Source organism: Papio anubis, chromosome 9, assembly GCF_008728515.1.
Source record: "Papio anubis isolate 15944 chromosome 9, Panubis1.0, whole genome shotgun sequence".
Taxonomy (NCBI): Eukaryota; Metazoa; Chordata; class Mammalia; order Primates; family Cercopithecidae; genus Papio; species Papio anubis.
In genome coordinates this window covers 66,620,666-66,646,674 of record NC_044984.1, presented here as the reverse complement: position 1 = coordinate 66,646,674, position 26,009 = coordinate 66,620,666, and the positions used below count along the sequence as shown (strand labels likewise).

The window sequence follows — 26,009 nt, the reverse complement described above, 5'->3', positions numbered from 1 at the left end:
ATACAATGGGAGAAAATATTTACAATCTGTACATCTGATAAGTGATTAATGACCAAAATATATAATGAAATCAAACAATTCAATAGCAAGAAAAAACAAAACCTGATTTTTTTAAGTGGGCAAAAGACCTGAATGAAAATTTCTCAAAATAAGACATACAAATGGCCAATCAGTATATGAAAAAATGTTCAACATCACTTATCATCAGGGAAATGCAACCACAGTGAGATGTCAACTCACACCTGTAAGAATGGTTATTATCAAATAGACAAAAGATAACAACTGTTAGCAAGGATGTGGAGCAAAAAGAACCCTTGTACACTGTTGGTGAAAATGAGTACACTGTAAATTAGTATAGCCATTATGGAAAACAATATGGCGGTTCATCAAAAAATTAAAAACAGAACTACCACATAATCTGGCAATCCCACTACTGGGGGATTACATATCCAAAGAAAAAGAAATCATCATGTTGAGGAGATATCTGCAACATGTTTATTGCAGCATTCTTCACAGTAGCCAATATACAGAAGGAACCTAAGAGTTCATCAATGAATGAATGTATAAAGAAAATGTATTCATACACTAAGGAAATACTATTCAGACAAACAGAAGGAAATCCTGCCATTTGAGACAACACTGAGGAACTGGAAGACTTCATGTAAGTGAATAAGCGAGGCACAAAAAGACAAATATCGCGTGATCTTATTCATATGTGGAATCTAAAAAAGTTGACCTCATTGAGTTAGAGAGTAGAATGATGTTTACCAGATACTAAGAGGTTAGGGGAAGAATGGAGTTGAGGAGTTGCTGGTCAAAGGATATATAATTACTTAGATAAGAGGAATAAGTTCAAGGGATTTGCTGTAAAGCAAGATGACTATAATTAATGACAATATATTATATTCTTGAAAACTGCTGAGAGTAGATGTTAAATATTCTCACCACAAAAACAGCTATATGAGGTGATGCATTTGTTAATTAACTAATTTGTTCCAAATGTATGCATACTTCAAAACATTAGGTTATACATGATAAATACATACAATTTTATGTCAATTAAAATAATTTGAAAAAAACTGTACATTTAATTACTATCCAGGGTGATGAAATCGAATGACACTACAGGAAACACAGCAAGACAAACACCAATTGCATAAATTTTCTCCCTGAGTGAGTCATTATTAAATGGTCAGAGCTTTTTTTTAGTAAACATTGTCTAGATATAATTTACTGGTAGCATTTTGAATTGTGTTCAAAATCCAGCACTGAACTGAGTTTTGCCATATGGTTATGTGAGCCTGACACAAAAACAATGAGCTAAGTCCATTAAGGAATCATAGAAAAAAGTTTTTACAGAAACAAATGGTTCTCAAAGATTTTTTCAGTTCACAGTCCTCTATAGAGGGACAAAAAGCGATATACTCCTACTTGCTCATGTTAAGCTATCTTCTTACCAGAGTGAATGGGAGAAATGAAGCTGCTTTCAATCTAAAAATAATGTAGTGAATGTCTTGTTTGTATTAAATACCATGAGTATTAATTCATTCCCAGAAGATTACAAGGCATCGGATCACAGAAATACCACAGTAGAGCAAATGCCTACCCAGAGATAAAATCCTCCATTCTCTCCCCAAGATTTTTGCAAAAAGATGGTCCCAATTCTCTTTAAGAACTGTCACTATTATTTTCCCATTTTACTTGGAGACTATCGTTTCTCTCTAAACAATCCTTTATAGAAAAGGACCTCCTATTTTTAACGTCGTCTCACTTTGGCATGTTATAGACCCTATCAAAGTTCGTCAAAAAAAAACAGCCTCCCTTTTGAAAGTGAATAAAATGTTCTTTATCTTGGCTATATTTCCCTTTCAATCCAACCATCTGGATCTAAATTAAGGTACCCTACTTTGAACATGGGTGTGCCCACCATCTGGCTACCCAAAAGTGGCAATTATTTCAGGTAAATGAACATTTTACCTAATTCTAAGCAAGCATACTCTCCTGTCGAAGACTACAGCATAAATACATGCCCATTTTTATCTGCCTGCTGCACACCTAGTTGATGAAAAAGTGAGTATGTATTCTGCCTAATTTACTTCCTGGTGTGTAAACATGTTGATTTTAAGAGAATTTATTTTCAATATTCAACAAGTGTAGGAACCAAGGGTAGAGAATTTGTCTCAACTTGGGAAACCTTCGGCTTCACGGGGGGAGCTTGTCTTTGTACAGTACAGTATGGAAATCAGGAAAAGCAAGTCTTCCCAGTTGTACAAAGCCAGGCTACCTACGACACCCAGCAGGAGATAAAACCTTCCAGAGGTCCAAGGTATATAGCACACAGTGGAATCTAATTTCCCTGCTGTCGCCAAAATTATTTTGCTCAGGCCTCTGAGAAGCAAGTTGAAGAATCAGACTGATAGGATTTTAATGAGTTAGTGTTTCCACATAGGCTGAGAAGTGAACTGTATTGTAGTATTGCTCTTTTAAGCATTTCAACTTGCTCAATATGACTTCCTTTATCAGATTAAATATTTGTTTTTATCACAGAAATTATCCTATAATTAAATTGGTAAAATTATATCTAACTAAAGACCAAAATTTTTAATCATTAATCAAATGAAAATTCAGTGTTCACATCTGTGTCCTACTTGAAAGTGGGTTTCAGAATGCCAATTTACATTGCATTTTGTGGACAAAATCATCACCAAAGTCCAACCCTAGCTGAGATGCTGATAAGGGTCTGTTTAAAAATGCTTCAAGTGGCTATAGTAACAAAAAAAGTTTAATAAATAGAAAGTTTATATAACTATGAAATGGTTTATTAGATTTATTTCTTTTGCTTTATCAACTCCAGTAGAAACATCCAAGAAATTATGAGATTTACTCTAGTAATAATAATGAGGAATGGAAAAAAAATGAGGAACAAAGACTTCCTCTAAGATGCTGTATAGAAATAAAACAGTCCTGGGATTTTCAAAACACTGTGTTCTGCTTTTCTATTGGGATGATGAGTTTAACTATATGTGAACTAGGTTAAACTTCCAACCAAGTTATTTACTTCTTTGAGGAAAACTGCAGGATAGAGTTTGAATATAAATATGCACTAGGGTTACAAGAAATCAGTTACGGGTCAAGCAGAAACATCTGGTCTTTTTAAGAGTCCTGTTAATTTGAAAGCATTGACCAAAACAAGCTCAGTTCTGCCAAACATATTTTGGCATGGCTCAAAAAACGGGATTTGTCGAAAGCATTCATTTCACCACAGCAAGATGTGTCAGTAATGATATGCAACTCCCACTATTGACATTTTGACATAACAAGCTTGTTCCTAAACATAGTATGCAAATTTGTTTTCTATGCCTTTCCCCCAAATTTGATATAATTCTGGGTTTAAAAAATATTTTTAATCTGTATTATTTAGAACGTGTCAGAGGAAGTGGTAGAAGGGGGTTTAAATTATCCATATCTGATGTCAGGAGTAAGACAGTGAATAATTTATACATTCACTTACAGGAGGTTTTAACTATCATACAACTACTAAAGCATTGGGCATTTTATTTATGGGAGGTTACTTCATAGAACTCTATAAATAATAAAACTTTTGTTTAGTTTCACAACACATTGCAATTTCCCCAGCCTCTTACACAATAACTTCTTCTGAGAGTTTCCAAACACCATAAGCTGTGTCTGGTCCAGGGATTAGAGAACCAAAGTTCAAGTCCTAGCTCTCCACTGACAAGCCTGCTCACCTCCAGGGCCCTGGACTTCTCTGAGCCCATTTTCTGCTGTTGTGAGAATCACCTGAGAAAAGAAGAGGCTCTGCCTCATTACTGATCTGCAACCTGCCTCCTCTTCTAAAGTTCTTGGTTTAATTTTTAAGCTCACTTTGGTTGTTCATCTGCCCTATAGTCATTTAATTAATCGAAGTTATTTTAGCAATGAGGGAGTTAGAGCAAAGAACAAGAATCACTTATTCATTCAACAATATACCTGAGAGCTTACTGCCACAAGACACTCATGAGAGCTAGCATTTATGGTGGATACTCTATGTGCCAGGCACAGCGGTAAGTACTTTGTAATGCATTCACTCACAGACGTCTACACCAATCCTACAAGCAGAATATTATTATTGGTATCCCCAAGTTAGAATTAAAAGTCTAGGCTCAAGAGCCAAACTCCCTAGGTCTAAATCCGTACTTTGCTCACTCTTGGTGATCTTGGTCAAGCTATGTGACCCACCTGTGCCTCCATTTCCCCGCCCGTAAAATAGGGAATGCTGATAATAGCGTCTACCTCATAGGGTTCTTGTCGGATTGAGTACATGGGTGTGCAATAAGCACTAGAAAAGGAAAAGGTTAATTACCTTCTTCAAACCTTCACCACAGTTGGACGAACAGCAGAGATTGGAACTCGGTTCTATTGGATTATGAAGTCTGAGCTCTACACAAGTGGTGAAAAGCTCCACGGACTTTCAGAATTTTTTTTTTTTTATAAAAATACCAAAGTATCCAAATGTGAAACGCGCCAAAGATAGTAACAAGGCATTTGAAACTGACTACTAGCTTTCCCACCCTTGACCACTGGAATCATCTCCAGAGGCAGCAACTCATGAACAAACAACTTGAGTCGCCCTGCCTCAGCACAAAGCTGGCAGCGCCTGCGAGGCCACTTATAGCTGGCTCTGACCTTGGCAACCTCCACCCCCGTCCCGGTCCTCTCAGCCTATCTCTGAAAACCACTATTTTCACTCCGAAACTCAACTTGAAGTTTGGGGAAAGTTTACTCAGCCAAAGCCCATCCTCTGCTCTGCACCTGGCAGGGGACTACTAATAGGCAGGGGAGATGGGCATGTGAGGGCGGGGGTGGAGAACGGTGTGTCCCTGACCTGCCTTGACAAGCTAACCTGGATGCGCTGTTGTCTTGGCCTTCAGCGCCAGGTATTTTCCCTCGACAGTAACTTGGCAAGCTTTTCATGTCACTCTGGCATCGCTCAGATTATCAGTTATCCTTCAGAAAAAAGGGCCCTGCATTTCAATGGCTAAGGAACTTTGACAGGAAGAGGAGAGGTCCTCACTAGAGGACGGGGCGGCATTCATCTTTTGGCACCGGCGAGTCAGTTTGCGGAGTTGGCTGCAGTGAGACCCCAAGGCATCTGGGAGACCCCGGGGTTCCGACTGCCCTACCCCGCTTTCGTTTCCTTCCCCCACCCCTGGCTTCCCGAGTATTGGAAGCCAGCTGGGTCCCCGGGGTCGCAGGCCGCCCAGAGGTTCGAGACGCGCGGCGGGGTGGGGCGGCGCGGGGCACCGCCTCCCTCCATACCTTCTCTCCCCGTGGAGCACATAGGAGCTGCGGAAGAAGCCCAGGAGCTCATTCTCGATGAGCGCGTTGTAGATAATCTTCAGATTGTAATTCCTCTGCGCGTCCAGTGTCCTATTCAGCACCACCACTAAGACCTGGGTTTGCGGGTAGAGGAAAAAACCGGCCACAGGGACAGCCCCAAACGCCCTGTCCTCAGCCAGCTGCACTTTCTCCACCGCCACTCGGGAAGCGTGCAGCACTACGTAGCGGGTGGCGTTCCGGCACGCGATCTCCACGTTGACCTCCCCGGAGAAGGTGAAGTTCTCCATGAAGGCGGTGAGCATCAGATTGTAGTGCAGCGGCTTCAGGTGGCCCGACAGGCGCAGCTGCGTCCACGGCTGCCACGGCTCCCGCTCCTCCTCCGACGGCTGCTGGGCCGACGGGGTCCCCGGACTGGCCACCCCACTAGCCTCAGGCTGCAAGGAGTCCCCGCCCGCGTGGTGGTTGCGCCGGGCCGATCCGGGGAGGCTCCCGTTGGCGCCGCGCTCCGGAAAGCCTGCGGGGCCACCTTCGGCGCCTGGCGTGGCACTCGCCCCGCACTCGTCGAAGCGCAGGCTGAGCAGCACGGCAAGCATGGTGACCGCGAGCAGTGCCACGAGGGACACGGCGAAGGCTAGCACAAGCCGCTTGTGTACCGCGATGTGGCGCTCCGTGGTGCGGGGTCGCACTCCCACTGAGTCTGCCCACGGGTCGGAGAGCCCCCTGCCGCCAGCCCGAAGCGCGGCGTCGTCTTCCCCCATTCTGGGCGCGAAGGGTGAGCTGCTCTTCTCGGCCCCCTCCTCCTCCTTCTCCTTCTTCTTCTTCCTCTTCTTTTTCTTCTTCTTCTTTTTCTTCTCCTCCTCTTGCTCCCCCAGCTCGCCGTCCAGGGCCATCACACCGCCTCCTCCTCCTCCCCCGCCCCCTCCGGCACCCCCCGCGGGCGGGCCGCGCGGGCCACCCCCAGAGCAGGCATCCGAGAGCGCACGCGGGCCGAGGGCGCGCGACTGGGGATGCTGGCCCGGGTTCTTTTAAGACGGGTTCTGGCCACAAGCGACGGCAGCTTTCGCGACCCCCATCAGCCCCGCCTCACTCCGGACACTGGCTGCCGAGGCGCCGGGCTGCGAGCTCTGGGACGCGCCTAACTTGGAAAGCGTCTTGCTTGCCCAGCGCGCGCTACTTCTCGGGCGAGCACCCTGCGCCGGGGCACATGCTGCGCCCGCCCCTGCGCGCCTGCGGCTCCCGGCTCTCCCTCCCCTGCGCCGCCCTCTCGCCTCGCTTTCCGCGGGAGCCTTCCAACCGGTCCTGGGGAGAAGGACGGGAGCTGTGGGAAGAGCGAGGGTGTGGAGAGGGAAGTTAGGGCTTCCGCTTTCTCCCCCCACTCCAGCGGCGGCGTTCAGTCCTCTGGGTGGAATGTGCTCTCAGCGGCAGTGACGGCGGCCACAGCACTGAAGGCACCCGAGCCATACACCCTGCAGCTGGAGAGGAAAGGATGGCCGAGGTGGGAGAGACTAGAGTGAACCAGCAGGAGGAAGTCCTAGGGCCGCGAAGCTACGGCGGAGATCTGTCCTGGAAAAGCCTTCTCCACCCTGGGCGCTTTAAGCGGCGGTGGCGGCAAACAGCAGGAGGTTGCAGACCCGACAGCGAGCCTGCCTCATTCCAGTCTTGCTCTGCCCTCCGGAGATGACAAGTGAGAAAGAAGTGTCCGGCCGGGCCATCCCCTTCAGGTAGATGAAGCTCTGGGTTTGCTCCATATCCCCAGGGGGAGAGCCGAAGTGCGTATGTGCGAGCGCGTGTGCATGTGTGTGTGCGTGTGTGCGTGTGTGTATATACACGGGCTCCGGGTTTAGATTGCCAGGGCTACTCCAGCTGCATTGAGGGACTGAAACTCCCCGAGAAAGGCAAAGGAGAGAGAGAGCGCGCGAGGAGGCAGGAAAGGCGGGAGGGAGGGGAGCGACTGAGCGGCAGAGGCAGGCACTGGGAGATTAGAGAGCTTTTCTCCGCTCTGTCACACCAGACACCCACAGCCACAGAGGGGGTTGCTGAGCCGCCTGCAAGAAGTACATTGTAAATGTTTAGCGCAACAAGCCCCACAGTCACCCCTCTTCCTGACTCCTTAGCCCCACCGCGCTCCACGGAGAGATCCTAGGAGCCTTTGGCTATTAGCATAGAGAGCAAAAGAAGATCCTGCTAGGGAGATGTGGCTGTGTCAGATTTCACATCAAGCTCGCCAGAGGATTTGGAGGATTGTATGTAAACTGAAATAAATTCTCCAAAACCTGACTGCATACATTACATTATACTGTGCGATGTGTCCAGGTGTGCAGTACTAAAATAATGGTTAGCAATGAAGCATTAAAATCCTCCGGAAGTAAAGGCCAAAGCAAGGTGATGTTTTCCCCATAGGATAATTTCCATCTTTAGATTGGGGAAATGATTAAAACACAATGCCTACAGTGTAACATTCAGGACCAAAAGCTTGAGACTGAGAAAAGCTGGGCTATGAGCTTAGTAGAACAGTAAACGAAAACATTCCATGATTGGTCAGTTTTTCATTTCACCTAGCCATAATTACTTTCTTGCAGCTTTCCAGTGTTACCATGAACATTGTTTAAACTTTGTTAGGATAGTTATCAATAGACAGTTTGCTGACAGCAGGCAGCATCAAAATAGGTTCATAGCCCATTGGCTGGTTATGGACTCTTGTCTGAGTATATTGGAGTTTAAAATTATAGTGCAGAGTATGTATAAATATGTAGGATATCCAACCCTCAGAATTTGTGTGAAGAACTCTAATTGGAACAATATTCAGAAAACAGCCACCCCAAAGGTGACAGCTAAGAAGCAGGAGTCCTCAGTGTTTAATAAAACAAAGTGTGATTGGCTTATGGGTTAATTTAAAAAGTGAATAATAGAAGGAAAATGAGGTAATTCCTTTTTACATGTTTCTTTCATGTCTTCAAATCTTGAAGGCATTTTACAAATCATGTCTATAGCTATTTTCTTACAAAAAGAAACAGTTAATGCTTCTGGCTTTGGAGTACTGAAAATAGGCAATTAAAATATTGTGTTTGCCTTTAAAAGCTTGACCAAAGAGACCGATTACACATTAACCTTAGCCTGATAACCACTAAAAACACAGCCCTGCTCGAGGAAGCCCTTTTTCGTTTATCCCCAGATGGGATACATGCTTAATGCCATGCATTCTAAATGTCCATTTGAATCATTTTTAAATGATGATGAAAATAAGTGCCAGGGTGGGATTTTTTAAGCATGTTGTATGTGGGCCGTTAGCAACAGACCAAGGGAAATGCCACATTCTGTTCAAGTTACTTTTTTCTGCTCTGTTTTTAAATGTCTGTGCTCTTGCTGTCCATATGCATCTGGCTATATGCATTTTAAGAGCTGAAGAGTTGGGGTTCCTTGGTTTGTTTTCACAGAATCAGGAACTATAGTGCAAGCAAGTAAGAGGAGCCCTGAGATCCTCAGCAGGTCACCAGACTTCTCTGACTTTAGGGTTTTAAACTGGTAATTCAGTATTACTGATCCAATATCCATGGATTTAGTGCATTTGTTTATCAGAGGCTTCTGGAATCCTCCCCAGGAGTCTAAGAACCACTGCCTAAAGGAAGAAGTTACCCACTAAGGGATCTTTAAGACTTTCTCTTTCTAAAACATTAGTCAAGAAAAGATTCAAAGGCTTTTTCTGTTTGTCTTTTTTTAAAAATGTGTACAAATTTGTGGGATACATGAGAAATTTTGTTACATGCACATAATGTGTAGTGATCAAGTCAGGGTATTTAAGGTGTCCATCACCTGAGTATAATGCATTTTTGCAAGGTATAGTTACCCTATTCTGCTGTCAAACATTGAACAGCTAGATTCCTTCTGTCTTACTGTATGTTTGTACCCTTTAACCCAGTTCTCGTCATCTTTCCCCTTTCCCTCACTCATGGTCTCAGTCTGTTAACTCTTTCCTCTCTTTACCTCCATCTATTCTTCTTTGTATTTTATCAGTGTGTGTATGTACTTCTGAAAATTACTACAAGGAAAGTCTCAAACATTTCTTACTAGCTCATGGATTCCCCTTAAATGTAACTTTGCATAATAAAACTTACTATCAGGATCAAATAGGTAAATATTTCCTCCTTTCATATCAGTGTTACAAAGGTTTTCAGTGAGTTTTCTTTTTTTAATTTCTGAAAGTATATAGCACACTTTCCCAAAGAAGCAAGCACTTTAGTAAAATAATTTTTAAATATTATTTTTCTACAGAATGTTCATTCTTCAAAGCAAAAGTGGAGGGGGGAAATTTCAGAGTGTGTACCTCAGAAAAATATTAAAGACATAATTTACTAATATTCCTTTTTAAAGTTGTTTTCAGTGTTATAGGTCACTGGATTCGAGATAGGTTTGATTTTGCCAGTACTAGAGCCATGTGGTGCTGTAAACAAGGAAATTAAACTTCCCAAAGTACCTGATGCTTCTCTCAGAAACATGTTTATTCGTTAGGAGAATTTTATGATTACTTTATTTAGCTAATAAATATCACTAAAGTCATGATGTGGCCATATTTGATTCAGGGGCTTGTAAAAGTAAAAATTATCTGAATATTTAATATACATGAGGCCAAACAGAAGTTGTTTTTAATAAAATCTACACCTTGGTCCTGAAATGATCAAAATGAACTATCTTCAGTGAATGTATTGGCTTCAGGGTCTTACTCTTCGATTGTGTACAATTTAACTGCCTTTTTTTCTTTTCTTTTCACACTGGGTGGTATATAGAAGCACATAGTTAGGTGTCCTTGGGTACTTAGTCTCTTCACATGTGAGTAAAACCTCATGTCCAGAAACAGCTTGGCTCGGGAGAAAGAGCTAGATCCTGATCACCTTCATCTTCCTCCATTGTCCTAACCCAGTTACTTAATGGACTCAATTTCTCAATGTGTTAATGTAAAGGAGTTAGATTTGGGGGTATGTTTCTGCTCTGGACTTCTGTGAAAAATATACAGAAGCTAATATACTACCCTCTTTATGTTCTCAAAAAATATTTAATTAATCTTCATGAGAAGCAAAAAAATAATTCAATTAAAAACTAAAACTTTAATGGGTAAATAAATTTTATAAAAGCACACTGTACTAGAAAAAGTACAGGGGAAACAAACAAATCTTACTATTCTGGCAGTCAAAACTAGGCTGATGTATCATATGAGAGGGATATGTTTCTGAAGACCTCCCTCAACTGGAAACCAATATGAAAAAAGAATGGTGAAGTTTCTGTTTAGCAGCTGAAGTGGTGCCGCCATGTGGCAATAGCAAAACAGCAGTTTGAAATTTGAAACTGATCATTTGATGAAATGTTTAATTTAGAGCAATTAACATTACTGCAAAGTTTATTAATATTTTTATATTGCAAACTTTCAAAATTTTATAACATTTGACCCACTGATCTGTTGATGTTGTTGTGGGGTTTCATATAAGAACTACCCTTCCAGACAGAACATTCCTCAAGATCTTGAAGATGAGGAAAGAATTATTTAAAATTAACTATAATTGAGATAGTGAAATTTCATGATTTCTGTAGTTTGTCACAACAATTAACACCTTCATTTAACTGTTAATTGTCTGACTTGTTATTTGAAAGGATTAATCTAAATGGAATTTACATCTAAATTTGATTATATCTTTTTACCTCATAAAAACCTGTGAAACCATGAATTTGTTTTTATCTTTTTTCATTTTTTATTTTTACTTTTTATTGTATTTATTTTAGAGATTAGGTCTCACTCTGTCGCCCAGGCTGGAGTGCAATGGTGTGATAAGAGCTCATTGCAGCCTCGTACTTGAAGTTGTTTTTAACAGAAATATTTCCTAACCTATTAATATAATACTGTGTGTTATTAGTCCCAGAAAAGTCTCCTGAGTATGTTTATACCAAGCTAGAACAAGCCTCACAGCATAAAATGGATATCTCTAGAGAGCAAATGTAAGGAAAAGAGTGACCAAATAATTCAAGTGTCATTTCCAATTTTAGCATTACATGTTATATCCAAAGAGAGAATTAGTATCTCAAGAAAGTTATATCATTATTTGAGGGGCTCTAATGCTAGGTTAAAACGCTTTAGCATTCACTCTAGACTCTTTGGTTTATGACTTCTATAAGAAAGCTCTATAAAAAGGCAAAGTATATATCATGGAAATGTTTACAATTTGTTCATGAAACATGCAAACATAATATAGACCAAAGTCTACAAACAATAGAAATTAAGTATTGTTCCGGAAATGTTTCCATTGAACTAGTTAATTTGTCTAGTCACTCAAGAAATTGAAATAGTGAATATACTCCTAATTGCTACCATGAACTTAAATTGCTCACATCCACGTTTCCAGATAAATATGGCAGGAAGAATTAATGAAAATAATAATAATCACTAAGATTTTTCAAGGGCTTAACTTGTGCCAAGTATTTGTCTAAGCATTTTATGCTGTCTTATGTAATCATGAAAATCACTGCCTTCAGGTCAATGCTATTATTTCTTCCACTTGACAAATCAGGAAACTGAGGCTAAAAAAGATTAAATATCTTGGCCAGAGTCATTTAATTAGTAGATGGCAGAGCTGGAATTCAAAGCCAGCAGGTCATTTCATTACCTTTACACTTAACCTTTATGTCATACTCCTTCCTGAAAGATAAGCCAAATATGAACTATCCAATTGCATAATGAATACTTGCTACATAAATTATGAAGTCAGTGTCAGGCACTATGCTAGTGATGTATCACTGAAGCAAACATGCCTGGTCTATACTCTCCTTGGAGAGGACAGTGCCTAGTACATGATAAGTGCTATGTGTTTGTTGAATAAATGAATAGAGAATAATCTAGTATGACCCTGAACAGATAAATAATTATAATTTTGTAAGATAATGATAAAAAGAAAACTCGACAACATTATTACTCCTGGATTGAGAACTAAGTAGTTGAAAGAGTTGACTATAGCTTATTTTCATACTGCAGAATAAGCAGTTTACATGCTTTAGGAATCTTACCTCTTCAATGAATCCAAAAATATATATTTAACCCAGGCTTATTTGACAGCACAAATTTACATAATTTGAATGGTGCCTCACCTATTTCAAACCATGAAAAGTATCTGCTTCAAAGGCACAATAGACAAATATTAATGTAAAGTCACGTAAAGACATCTCCTGCTTTATTTCATCCACATGTATCTTCTAGTCCACGTACTTTTTTCTGTCTTCCAATCATTTATTTCCCATTCTTTCATTTAATAATAAAATATTGTTTATCATTTAAAAACTTTGCTTACTACAGATAGATTCTGCTTACTACATACATGTTTATCAATATAGCTGTTTAAATGAGGTAATTACAGTATTTTCTTGAATCTGAGTAACAAGTGATTATTATAAATGGGTTGATGAAGAGACATTGGAAGAAATATGGTGAAATTTTTCTTTTAGATAATGAAATATCACTAGTATTGAGGTCATATAAATGTATGTAAAATTTAAAACCTAATTTTGAACTACAGTGCTTTCTTATTTTTAATGATATATAACATAATATAAAATATATATAATTTTGCTAAGTGAGGATTCTGGTCAAAGATGCAGTCCTGTTAACATGAGAAACACCCTTCTGTTAGAGAATAGATCACAATATGTGTATATATAGCAAATACACAACAATAATTACAATTGTTTTATTTTAAAACCTCACTGAATTCCTACTTTCAAACTACGGAAAAAAGATGTATTCTGATTTTTTTTCTTCAGGTACTAGATCTGTACATAAATAATATATTTTCTTAATCGTGAACTGAAAAATAGCTCTTCTTTGGGGGGAGGGGGGATCCATGCCTTTTCGTTGCTTATATTCAGAGATGTTTGCTAGAAAACTACCAGTTTCTTCCACCACATGACACTATAAGAATCCTTCATGACGCTATAAGAAACCTCTTTAATTTCAGGGTTACACACCAAGGCTACACCAGCATCATATCATTTTTTCTTTCTCTGTACATGTTTTCCTGAGAGTATATTGTCCCATTCACATCCCTATACAGGCTCTGAAGTTACTCTCCAGGTGAAAGTTAGGTGAAAAATGTATTTGGGGATCCAAGAATTAGTCCTGAAGTTCAAACAATTAGACTTTGGCTAAAATGGCTTTTTCTTGGTCATTAAAAAATTTATTTGTATGCTATAATTACAAATACTAAATCTAAATATGTTAGTATGCTTTGTATTATAAAGTTAAATATGTTGGGTCTTTTCTTTTACATTTATATTAACAACATTAAGCACTAGGCACTATACAAAAGATAAAAGAGAAACAGAGTTTATAACCAAATAATAATCACGGAATCTGTATCTAAAAAGAGATATAACTTTCCTACAAAATAACTACACAAAAAGTTCAATTACTAATTCTTGAAAATAGCCAGCTGCTTGATGGAATGAAACTTTTGGATCTAGAACAGTCTCTATTAAAAAAAAAAAAACAATGAACCTAAAGATGACTGTTTTGGGTTATCAGCATATTAAAATTTGGTATCACTTTGTGAAATAAATTTAATTCTCATAATAGAATTGATGTAATATCTAACTTGCCTGTAATCTTCACTTTTGTCACTTTTCTCTTTGGTGCCACCTTGTGGGTCAGCCAGTAACAATACATATATAGGGTTTGGAGGGTTTTTAGGTTTTTAACTGTGCTTGTATTAAAGTTAGACTTACAAAGAAATGTGATACAATTCACATGTGAGGCAATTTTGTTTGTTTTCTCAGAGAAGCAACCACTTCACAAGAAGATTCTGAAGTTGGCCATTTTGAACCCCAGAACAGTTTCTCATAGATTAGAAATATTGGAATCTGCACAGAAATCGATATTCATTTACAAGATCATCAAACTTATCTTGCATAACATAAGTGGCAAGCTCTGACTTGTGATTTTTTCATAAGAAAAATGTTTTTTAACTCAGTATCATCATTTCTACAAGTGTCCCATGATAATTGATTCTAGGTGATTTGAAACACTGTTTAGTCCTGTTTTAGAAAAAGCTCCTGTATCTGATTTAGTCTCATATGCAGCTTACTTCTAACATCAGATTGAATTTGCATTGAGTTACCTTACTCAGTTTGTTTTTTAATTATGTTTCACTTACAAGGGAATAAGGAAAAGTCAGTATAGTGTGTTGAAATGTCTTTTTTAATTGAGACACACAGGAAATGTTACAGGTTCCCAAACCTTCTTCATGTATTAGACATGTTATAATAATCTTTTGAATAGCCAAGTGAAAAGGAATGGTTTCACCTGAACATGTTAGAATTTATTGCTACATTTTTGTGTGTTGTGGTGGAGAAATAAATTTTTAAATTGCATTTATGGAGTCATTTCAGAACAAGTAGAAATCATATGTAATCTGGTCACTTTGAATGTGTAAGTGTTTGTATCTGAACTCCTCCTGCCCTATTAAGAGTTGAAGGTTGTACTATATGTTACTCAAAAAGTAATTTTCCCCGGATATGCAATAAGGCCTCAGATTTGACCTATAACCTGAATGTCATAAGCTATCCATTATCTATGCTGGAAGCACACCACCAACAACAAAAAAATTTTAAGTATTTTTATAGGCTTGCTAAAATCCGATTATAGAACCAAGGCAGTCAAATACCATGAGTAAGACTGCAGAAACCCTAGAATTTAACTCCCTAGTTATTCTTAATGAGCGAATACTATGCTTTGTGTCTAAAAGCAATGTATTACACTTTCCAATTCAGAAAATGCATTTTAATTGTTATACCCATTGATACATCAATCTGTCCATGACATTCTGACATATATATACAGTTTCCTATGGATTTGGTATAGGAGCAAATTAAAAGATACACTAGAATGGTAACATTTAATCTATAATCCTCCATTTAACCTTTATGTGGCTGTCACTGAACAAGTCCTGTTTTTAGAGTTGAACCAAAAAACAAAAACAAAAACAAAAAAAAAACCATGCACACACTCTAGAGAAAGTGTGTTTTTTAACCTGGAGACCATGAAAAAGTTTTGACCATTCCCCCACCCCCATGCTTCAACTTTAGCTTTGATAGTGAGAGTATGTCTTCCTTCAGTTTAAGTTGAACATACTTCTGCATAAGACCCTCCAGAAAACCTCTTGAACACATACAGTTTTCGGGGCAATGGGGACTGAACTATGTACAAATACGTGATACCTCAGCACACAATTCCTGGGATAAATTTTATCCTCTTCTCATTTTTATTCTTGTTAACTACATGGGGTTTTTTAAACAAGTTATCAGAAGCAAAACACATTTTACCTTTACTCTGATACATGTTTCAAATTAAGCAGATCCTAATTAATTGGGTTACATTATATAACAATAGCCTTTTTAATATAATATGGTTTTTATGATCTCTCTTTGATTTTTCTTAAAATGAGACCACACTAAAGATTTTCTTGATATTTCTGAGAATTTCATTTTCAGTTTCAAGAAATTATTTATTCATTTAATCTTTCAATGTGGAAAAGTAATGAATACTGATTCATTTTTAGAAGCGCTAACATTCAACTAGGTAAACTTCATATGTGATGGCTATTAATGTTCTCTTTCATCTTCTAGACAGAAAATCAAAGCTATTTAAAGTAAAGGATTTGTTTCAAATCAATGTACGTCTACAAGTTAACATTAATGTTTACAAACATTTTCTGTGATCATTGTGTCTTATTTGGGTGTATATATGTCTTTATATCTATCTGTAAAGATGTAGTTGCAAGTAGATGAGAGACGGATGTTCATGTTTCTATATAGTCTGAATAAAAGTGTTATCACTATGCTAACCTGCAGTGTTATAAAATGCACCAGTAGCTCTTTGTGCCACTCCTTCATTTTCAGTGGTTACCAAGATAGTCAAATTAAACTGCTGATGTGATAATCATCCAAATACTTAATTCTAACACTAGGCTTATAGACTTTTTCTATTTCTATGAGATTTACCTATGGTAGATTTCTGTTTAATGTTCAATGATCTATAGCAGTTTCCTTTTAAATGTTCAGAGCAGGAGCTATACCCTCTAGGATGTGCAAATAATCAAGTCTTAGCAACATTATAAAATATAATCCACATTATGAATCAAACAGAATGAGCCTTCAGATCTGATTGCCTAAGGCTCAAAATGTTAATGCTCCTGAAACACCTTGTACATATTAGCTAGTTGAAATTGCATTAAAACAAGAGAACGAATTGTAGTCTTGACCTCAGTCTCACTTCACCAGTCTTTGCCTGCTACTGCCAGCCTGAGAGGGGAGCTTCTGCTCTGTAGATGGATGGACAGCTGCTGATCTTCACCTCCTGTCTGTTCCCACAATTCTAAAAGAATTAGGCCTGAGGAACTTTATCTTCTGGTGTTCTATTGTGAACTGACTTTATTAAATTTTTTCCAAAGTTCAATGTTCTTCAGTTCTTTCTTGGGAGTGCAAATTGAAGAGACACAGAGTCAGTTCCAAATGAACTGAAATTGTTTTGTAAAAAATTAATTCAAACAATAATGCCATGGAAGAGCACTTTGAATTTTTCAATTCCCAGGCTATTGATTCTAAAAAAGAAACAATTCCAAATTATCCACATGCTCTCATTTATTAGTCTAGAGCTCTTGCCCAAAGAATTATTTGCCAAGGTAATATATAGAACATCAGGATGATTTACTTGCTTTTCTAATACCGTTTTGCCCACAAACTCTACGGAACTGAAAGCATGTCAGCAGCAAAAGAAGGTCCACTAGCAGCTATAAAAGAGAGCTCACTAATGAACAATAAATATCTAAAAGTAAAGGGAAAGGAGCTGAATTCCATTTTCAAAAGCCAAACTTCTGCAGTAGGTAAATATCACAGATAGCATTGCTTATTATTTATAATCACCAAGAGTAATTTATCATTTATTTAAATCCTCAAAATATGTCGCTGCCAGCCACATTTCCACCTGCAGAAAAGTTTGTTATGACTGCCTGGTTTTGTAAAGTCCAGACAACTTTGCACTAAACTTAATAACGTTCATTTACTCAAAAGCTGTTCTAAAATTGTGTAGTTGATGAACACTAAATGAAAGTTAGTGCTTTAACTGAAAGATAATTTTCTGTACCCTTTGGAGTCCAGTCCAGTACCATCAAGATCTGGGAAAATACAACTAGTAAGGACTTCGACTTTTTCTCAGAAAATCATTATCTACTTCCTTCATACTTACTTAACATCTCAAGAAGAGGAAAGAAAGGCGGGGGAGGGGAAATATCTAAAATTTTAATCTAAATCTTTCTTAAACTGTACCTTTCAAATACATAAAATACTGTGTGAAAGGGCTGTAAAAAGTAGTATCTAGTAATGACTTCCAACTCTATAACCTGGTATAAGCCTTATGGAAAGTAATCTACCAACGGCTGTCAAAATTCACAAATCTAAAGACTGTAGCAAGACTCTTGAGATACCTTGTAACTATTGGCATGATTCTCTTCTACTAGAATGAAAGTTTCTTAGAGGGCAGGAAACACATATGTTCATTTCTGTATCCACAGAGCAAGCAAAGATTCTGAGACATACTGTTCTTCATATGCATATTTCGAATGAATGAAGGCTCCATTTGGTCGTATTTATCATCAGCTTCTTGGCCCTTACTGCTCCCTTCTCTCATTTAAAGCTTGTGTCCTCTTCCTTGCCCAGCACTCTTTTGGTTGCATACCTGATAAGGGTGCTCTTCAGCTTGGCCTCCTTTGACTTTATTCCTCCCCTGTTCTACTTTTAGAGTCTCAATAAACTCTTATTTCTTATAGTGGAAAAATGCATTTATAAATCAAGACTGTGCATTGAATTTGCTCATTGCTGCTCAGGTGTTGTTGCTCCCATGTCCAGTTGCTCCCAGTGAGCCACTCTACTGGAGTTGGTCCCACAGCCAAGACCCTACTCTTCCCTAGCTCTAGGCTAGAAACTTGTCACCAGAGCATTAATCTACATTTTAGAGAGGATTGTCTACCAAAAAGAACTGCATCATTTTTCCTGAATAAATAATATGTTCTAGAATCAGTGTGTGATCCTCTCAGCTTCCTTGTTGGAAACCAAATGATGGTTCTCCTGGAGAAATAATTCAACTAAATGTTGAAACAATTTAGGCTGTACAATAGAGTCATACTTGACAGAAGAGTTAGATTTTGAAATCAGCATATAAGGTAAGAAGTACCTAATGTCAAATTTGCACTTGAAAAAAAAATTCCTAAACTGTGTACACTTCGCATTAAACCATGATTTTGCAGATCCATTCCCATACAGCAACATTTATATATTGATGTGCATAGAAAGTATGTGCCATCTTACAATATTTTCAGTATTTTAATTAAGTTGAATTTGAATAAATAAAATACTCACATGCTATAACTCGGCTGTTTTAAGAACACTGCTACCAATTCACTACTATGTTTACGTGATGCCTAAATAGGCAGCCAATGCAGAAAGGTCAGTTAGAAAATGATGCCAATGCTTGCTTTTCTTTCTTTCCATTGAAAGGGTGCCGGTGAGTGTCAGGGTCCACACAAACTGGGAGCTGGAGTGGGCATGAAGGCAGTTTGACGGGAGTCAGGGTCTATGGAGGGAGGGCTGCTGAGCAGGGCAGAGACCTGGTAGAATCAGATGCTTGGCTCCTCACAGGGAGTCCACTTTCCTAATGCTGGAGAAGGTACAAACATGGAAAGAGGAAAAGTTGAGGTGAATGATGTGGTATTAGATTGCAGTTGGAAGAGTGGATATATAAGTATATATGACATGTAAATAAACATGGATTTAAGGGTCTGTCTGTATGTATCCATTGAAGGAACCTGGGAGCAACAATGCCTGAGCAGCACTGAGCAAATTTAATGCCTGGTCTTGATTTCTAAATGCATCTTTCCACTGTAAGAAACAAGAGTTTATTGAGACTCTAAAAGTAGAACAAGGGAAGAATAAGGAGCTTTGAACATGTTGGGTCAGAAGGTAAGAAAGTTCTCAGAAAAACAATGAGAACATGACCAAATAATCCAGGAGCCACCTTGAAGGAGCTCCTACTGACCAAATCTGGAAAAACTTAAGCATAAAAATAAGTAATGAGAATAATGGGATTATAATCCACTGCATAAAGAGGAACCCATGAATCCACAATTATATAATAAATAAATAGGTAAATGGGAAGAAGATAAACAGTTAAGAGATTGGGTAAGAGATTATTTCTTAGATTATAATGCCAAGTAATAAATACAAAAGGAATTCAAGCAAGACATCAATAAATGCTAAAATTAGTGGATGAAAGTGAGATGAGAAACAGAATTTTACAGAGCTTCAAAGTATCTTTCTACAAAATGTTTAATTACAAAGGGAGAAAAAGTTAATGTTATAGTGGAGAAACCTAACAGACGCTATCTGATGAAGTGATCAAAGTTAACACTCCCAGTAATTGGAAAAATCAATATCATATGTCACTTAATCAAATGCAATGAGAAAAACACAACGTCACTTCTCTAAAATTTATAACCTGGTTATAATCAAGAGGAAACATCGGACAACAGAAATTTGGAGAACTTCTATTGAATAACCGACCTTCAAAAATGTCAAGGTCATGAAAGTCAACTAGAGATTGCAGAACTCATTCACACTAAAAGAAGGTAGAGAGACATGGCAGACAATGGAGTGTAATGTCTTCTCCTGAACTGGACCTTTTTACTATAAAGACATTATGAGAACAACTGGCAAAACTTGAATCAGGTCTCTGGGAGAAGTATATTCAGGAGTCCACAATACTATTCATGCAAATTTATTAAATTCATTCATGCAGATTTTCTGTAAGTTTGAAATTATTTGAAAATGAAAAAAATAAAACAAAACCAACTTTATTCTTATTAATTCTTTTTTTAAGCTCTCACTGCAACTCTAAAGTTATACAAGCCAAGAAAGGAACATTAATGGGAAATTAATGACAGTATCAATAAAATGTAAAAGAAGATGAACTAATTACATAACGTCAACCAACCAGTTTTTTCAAAACAGGTTTTACTGTTTGGGGTTTGTCTACTCTGCTGGCATCATGTAGGTACCAGCTTTGCTTATTCACATTTTCCCTTCACATAGCCTGTGTACCCATTTTAAACACAGCAGAAGATACTTTGAGAATACCTTCTGCACTACTTTTATCTTTTATTTTCTTTCCTTTTCTTACCTTCCTTCCTACTCTCCTTTATTTTTGGAAGCCGCACTCACCCTACTGGAAGAACCTATTCTGAACATAAAGTAGTTTGCCTCATCCTGCTCATCCTCATGACAAATAGGTTAAGTAGCATCTGGTAAGACAAGAGAAGAGAATAACTACACATTTACCCTTCTGCACCCTCATCTTCTACCCAGCTGTCTCTCCTCCCTCTTCCTCTTCATCACTATTTTCCCCTTCTTTGGACCAGAGATTTAAACTGTTCTTAAAATTTATTAAAGAGAAGTGGACCTCCAGCAAATTTTCTTGCCCCTATAATCTAAAGTATTCAAACTCCTCACTTGAAACATGAAGGAAAATCAGGGTGTAAACGTTCCCCTTTTAAAACTTTTTTATTTTCTCAACCATCTTCCTCTGCATTAAGTCAGGGCTTTGTAACAGTCTGCCACTCTAAACAGCACTTGTCAGGAATGTGTGAAGTTATTAAAAGAGAAAGAGCTTTAGAAGATCTAAATTCAAATTACCTTGACTACCATTCTTTAGTAATAAAAGGGTAGGTAGAAAGAAGACAGTAACCACCAGATTGTCTAAAATCTCCGGCAATATTCATCCATCTAAAGCATCTGCGAAACAATGACCCCAAGTTATATTGGGAGAGATATTTTAGCTCTCTTGCCTGAATCTAACTCACAGAAACTTGGGAAATGTCAAAAATCCCTTATTCTAAATGCTTCGGTCAAGAAGTGTTTTGGATTTCAAATTCTGGAATATTTGCATATACATAGTGAGATATCTTAGGGGTGGGACCCAAGTCTAAACACAAAATTCATTTATGTTTTATATGCCCTTTAAACACCATAGCCTGAAGGTAATTTAATATAATTTTTTAATAGTTTTGTGCATGAAACAAAGTTTTGACTGTTTTGACTGTGACCCATTACCTAAAGTCAGGTGTGGAATTTTACACTTGTGACCTGGAGTGCATCATGTTGGCATTCAAATAGTCTTGGATTTTGGAGTGTCAGATTTCAGATTTTTGGATTAAGGATGTTCAACTCGTATTAGATAGGCTGGTGCTTTTCTCCTCATAATCACTCCAATAATTATGAAAGGATAATCATAAAGATGACAACAATTACAACAAAGATGATTTAAAAAATTAAGCCACTTGGCAGCACTATTTGTGGCCTCATGAAAATGATTCCCAATGTCATAATTCCCTCTGAGATTCCCACAATAAAAAACTATTGGAACTAGAACTGCATACCGCACTTAACTAGTCATTTCACATGATGCCATGTTCAGGCATAGCTGGTATGAGTGCTGTTTGCTTTCACCAGTGGAGCCATTCTCAGTAAGCTTCATCTCTGTGCTGATGAGAGCCTGGGTCTGTTCTTCTGGCCCAGGATCTTCTCCACATCTCTCACAGGACTGCAGCTGTCCTTTAGATATTCTGTGTACCACAGGAAGGGGCTCAGATGTGTTCCCCAATTTACAGCAATCTCTTTTCAACATGGTAACTAATGCAAGTATTAGACCACAAGGCTTCTCTTTGGAAACTTGTCCAAAGGAGGTTGTCATCTCTGCTATTCATTCATTCATTCATTCATTTATTCAATAAATATTTATTAAGCAACAACTGTGTGCCAGGTACTGTTTTTGGCATAGTGAACAAAACAGATTAAAACTACTAATCTTGTGGAATTTGCATTGTAATAGGGGAAACAGACAAATATTTTAAAAATGAAGTAAAATAGATAGGGAGAAGAACAAGGAGATAAGGAGTGCTGGGCCCAGGAAGAAGGGTTACAATACTAAATATGATAATTAGGGAAGCCCTCAAATTTGAACAAGGATCTGTAGGAAGTGATATGTTGATATCTGGGGAAGAGGGAACAACAAAAGCAAAGGAATTGATACAGGAATGTCGCTGGTATCTGAGATATGGCAAGCAGGTCTAGGTGGCCAGAGTGGAGTAAGATAGGAAAAAAGGAAAAGTAGGTAGGGTTGGAAAAATAATGGGGAGCCAAGACTGGATAAGGTTTTGTAGGCTATTGTAAGTACTTTGACTTCTACTAAATGATGGAAAGCAACTGATAAATGTTGACTTTCAATTGGAAAGAGCCATGAAAGTTGATGGATGGTCAACTTTTGACCTGAGGAATTACATGACCTATTGTAGGTTTCAGAAAAGTCCTTCTGGTAGATTTGATGAAAATTCACTGAAAGATAAAAAAGAGGGTAATTGAAATAATCCATGCAAGAGGTGATTGTAGCTTGGATAAGGGTGGTAGTAGAGGGGTCGTGAGAAGTGATTGAGTTTTGCTGAAGGATTATACATGGCGTGTAGGTGAGAAACCTCAAGGTTGATACCAGGATGTTTGATCTGAGCAGCTAGATGGATGAAGTTGACATTATCGCAGGACAGTTCCCCAAATGGCCCTGGACCCACCCAATTCTCCCCCTTTCTTGTTTATAGTTACCAAGAATAACTGTAGAATGTGCTGGGAATGCAATGTCCTGAGATAAGGAGGAACTGCCTGAAACAGCCTGGACCTTATTCCTGTACTTCCTAGGGAATGTAACATCTCAAGTTAAAGAGGAACTGCCTGGGACAGCCCTGGGATTGTTCCTCTCTCCTGGGAAGGAAGATCACCTCCAAAGCTTATCCATTGAGTCACACTACCCCTGTGGTGGCAGGCTGCCTCTCCAGGTTCCTCAGCTGTGGTGCAACAGAAACAAGCACAATCAAGACTCCATCTGTTCAAGGCAGCTTTCTCAAACCTTGGGGAACCTACTCACAATGGATCACAGGCTTCTTTTGTTTCTTGCTGCTTATCTGTAAGTAATTAACTTGCTGCATATAATGTGTTGCATATGAGTGTGTTCTGTCTCAGACTCAGGGAATTGGTAACACTGTAGCCGAGGACGCAGTGGACAGAAGTGTTCAGACTCCTGTTCCCTGTGGTTGACGCAGTGATGATAATCTCTGCTGTCCTCCACAGAGTGGAAGTCCTCTCTTGGGATTGGTTATTGGTGAAACCACTTCCCAATTTATTAAGATGGCAAAAGCTTAGGGAGGGGCAAATTTGAGGGGAAGATCAAGATTTTTCTGTCAGTATTGCGAAGAGTCAAGAATATGTGGTCCAAGAAGTGATCATTATCCTTGGCATTGTGCAAGTCATTAGTGACCCTCACATGAACAGGCTCAGTGTTGGAGTGTTGGAGGAAAATACCTAACTGAAGAAGGTTCAAGAGTGAATGGAAAAAGAGCAGTAGTACGTGGAGAGTACAGACAAGTATTTCCAGGGGCTTTTCTTTAAAGAGTGATAGAGAAAGGGACATCACTTTTGGATGGGGGGAGAGTTAATTATAGTATGTTTGTATGCTAATAGAAGTGATCTACTAATGGGGAAAATCTTGATGCAAGAAAGAAAGGGATTTGTTGGAATCTTGTCCTATAACAGGTGAGAGGGGATGGGTTCTAGAAGAAAAGCATCTTTGTTTGAGGTCAGGCAATTCATCTGTAGGAACCAGTAGGAAGATGGGTACCTGTGGTAGTGGATGTTTGTGAACATTCTTTTCTTTTCCATTGTTTCTATTTTCTCAATAAAGTGGGAAGCAAAAATCAGCTGAGTGAAGATGAGGAAGAAGGTGTTAAAGGTTTGAAGAGAAAAAATGAAAAGGATATACTAATCCAAGGGGATGCGTAAGTAGAACATAGATAATGAAAATGCTGGCCCTTAGGATTGTTGGGCGTAAATGCTCATATGATATTGGTGGTCACAAATTTGAACTTTCTCTAAAGCCAATTTTTGCATGTGTCTGCAGGCCTGGAGTAGTTGGAGAGGTGGATTTAATAGGATTGAGGATCAAGCAACTACAACCAGAGAAGAGTGGGACAAGGGAGATAAAGGATATTGGCAGGGGAACAATTATAAACATGGACCACGATCAAAACTGAATTTGAAGGAAAATAGGGATAAGAGGAGTGGAAGGTAAAAAATAGTGGAAATGAGATAGAATTAATAGATTGTAGGTCCCTGTAAAGTTGAAGAAGTATTATTATGCAGTACTCGTTATTGAAATGAGGTCACTATGCTTAAGGCACAGTGAATCCTAGAAAACAGTGGCTTTTGTTTCTCATTAGGCAATACATTCCTCTTTGCTCCAGAATGCAACATACATGCATCCTTTTCTGTACTATTATTTATTAAGAATTCATACTTAATTCCACTGACTGCCACTCAAGTTTAATGTACAGTAGGGAATTCCTGTACTATATATTATGAATCCATTCCTTTGAATTTCATTTATAACACTTCATGACTGACACCTGGCTTTCCACCAAGACTCAATTTTCATAGCAAACCTCATCATCATAAGCCCCCAAATTAACAGGATGAGGAGGAAGAATTAGCAGGCTAAAGAAGATGATTATATCAATTAATGCAGAGAAAGCACTTGATAAAATCCAATATTCGTTTGTAATTAAAAACTCTCAACAAGTTAGGAATAGATAGGAATTACTTCAACTTAATGAAGAGTATCTTTAAAAACCTTGAGTATTTTCATCAACTATAACAAATGTACCACTCTGGTGGTGAATGTTGATAAGGAGGGAAGCTATACATGTGTGGGGAAAGGAGATATGTGAGCAATTTCTGTACCTTCTACTCAATTTTCTGTGAGCCTAAGCTTGCTGTAAAAAATAAAGTTCATTTTTTTAAAAACCTACAGCTGTCATTCTTAATGCTGAAAGACAGAATGCTTTTCTCTAAGATACAGAACAAGGCAAAGATTCAGTTCTCACCACTCCTATTCAACATAATACTAGAAGTTCTAGCCACTGAAATGGGGGCAGGTTGGAAACAGAAAAAGAAAAAAATAAAAAGCATACAGTTTCAAAAGGAAGAATTAAAATGGTCCTTATGTGCAGATGACATGATTGTCTATTTAGCAAATTCCATGGATTATACAACAATAAAACTCCAAGAACCTAAGAAGTGATTTCAGCAAGATCACAGGATATAAGATCAAGATGGAAACCAATGTCATTTCTATATACAGTAAGTCCTATCTCTCTTAATATCATCAATAGGTTCTTGGAAACTGACTTTAAGCAAAACAACATAAAACTAAACCCAATTTTTCATCATCAAAGTTATAACAAAGTGATGTTGAACAAAACTACATTATTTCAGGACCTGCCATACATCATGTCACTTAAAATTACAGTTTCTAAGAACCTAGCAATGGCATTATGTGAGAATTACTGTAGTAACAATAAACATATGAAAACCAAAATTAAAACACATTTACAATCAACCCAAGGAAAATGAAATACTGAGGTATAAACTTAGCAAAATAGATGTATACTATCTGATGCTGAAAATTGCACATGCTGATGAAAGAAATCAGTGAT

At 38.4% G+C, this 26,009-nt stretch overlaps 1 protein-coding gene and 1 pseudogene across 5 annotated transcripts in view; one reads left to right on the top strand and one right to left on the bottom strand.

The window, feature by feature from the left end:
• The window catches only part of TRHDE (thyrotropin releasing hormone degrading enzyme), a 417,014-nt gene extending 410,674 nt beyond the window's left edge, over positions 1-6,340 (bottom strand). For 3 of the 4 annotated variants that reach the window (XM_009181217.3, XM_017946008.2, XM_017946009.3), the window contains exon 1: positions 5,320-6,340. In XM_009181217.3, coding sequence (XP_009179481.3) covers positions 5,320-6,230 — 911 coding nt within the window. In that variant the 5' untranslated portion in view covers positions 6,231-6,340. The remainder of the gene's footprint in view (positions 1-5,319) is intronic. The other variant, XM_003906790.4, reaches the window with a different exon arrangement.
• Positions 6,341-6,523: 183 nt separating this feature from the next.
• Positions 6,524-25,311, top strand: LOC101001574 (annotated as a pseudogene). Its single transcript, XR_001892771.3, has 3 exons — positions 6,524-7,061; positions 23,064-23,425; positions 24,200-25,311. The product of XR_001892771.3 is annotated as an uncharacterized LOC101001574 (transcript).
• Positions 25,312-26,009: the final 698 nt, after the last annotated feature.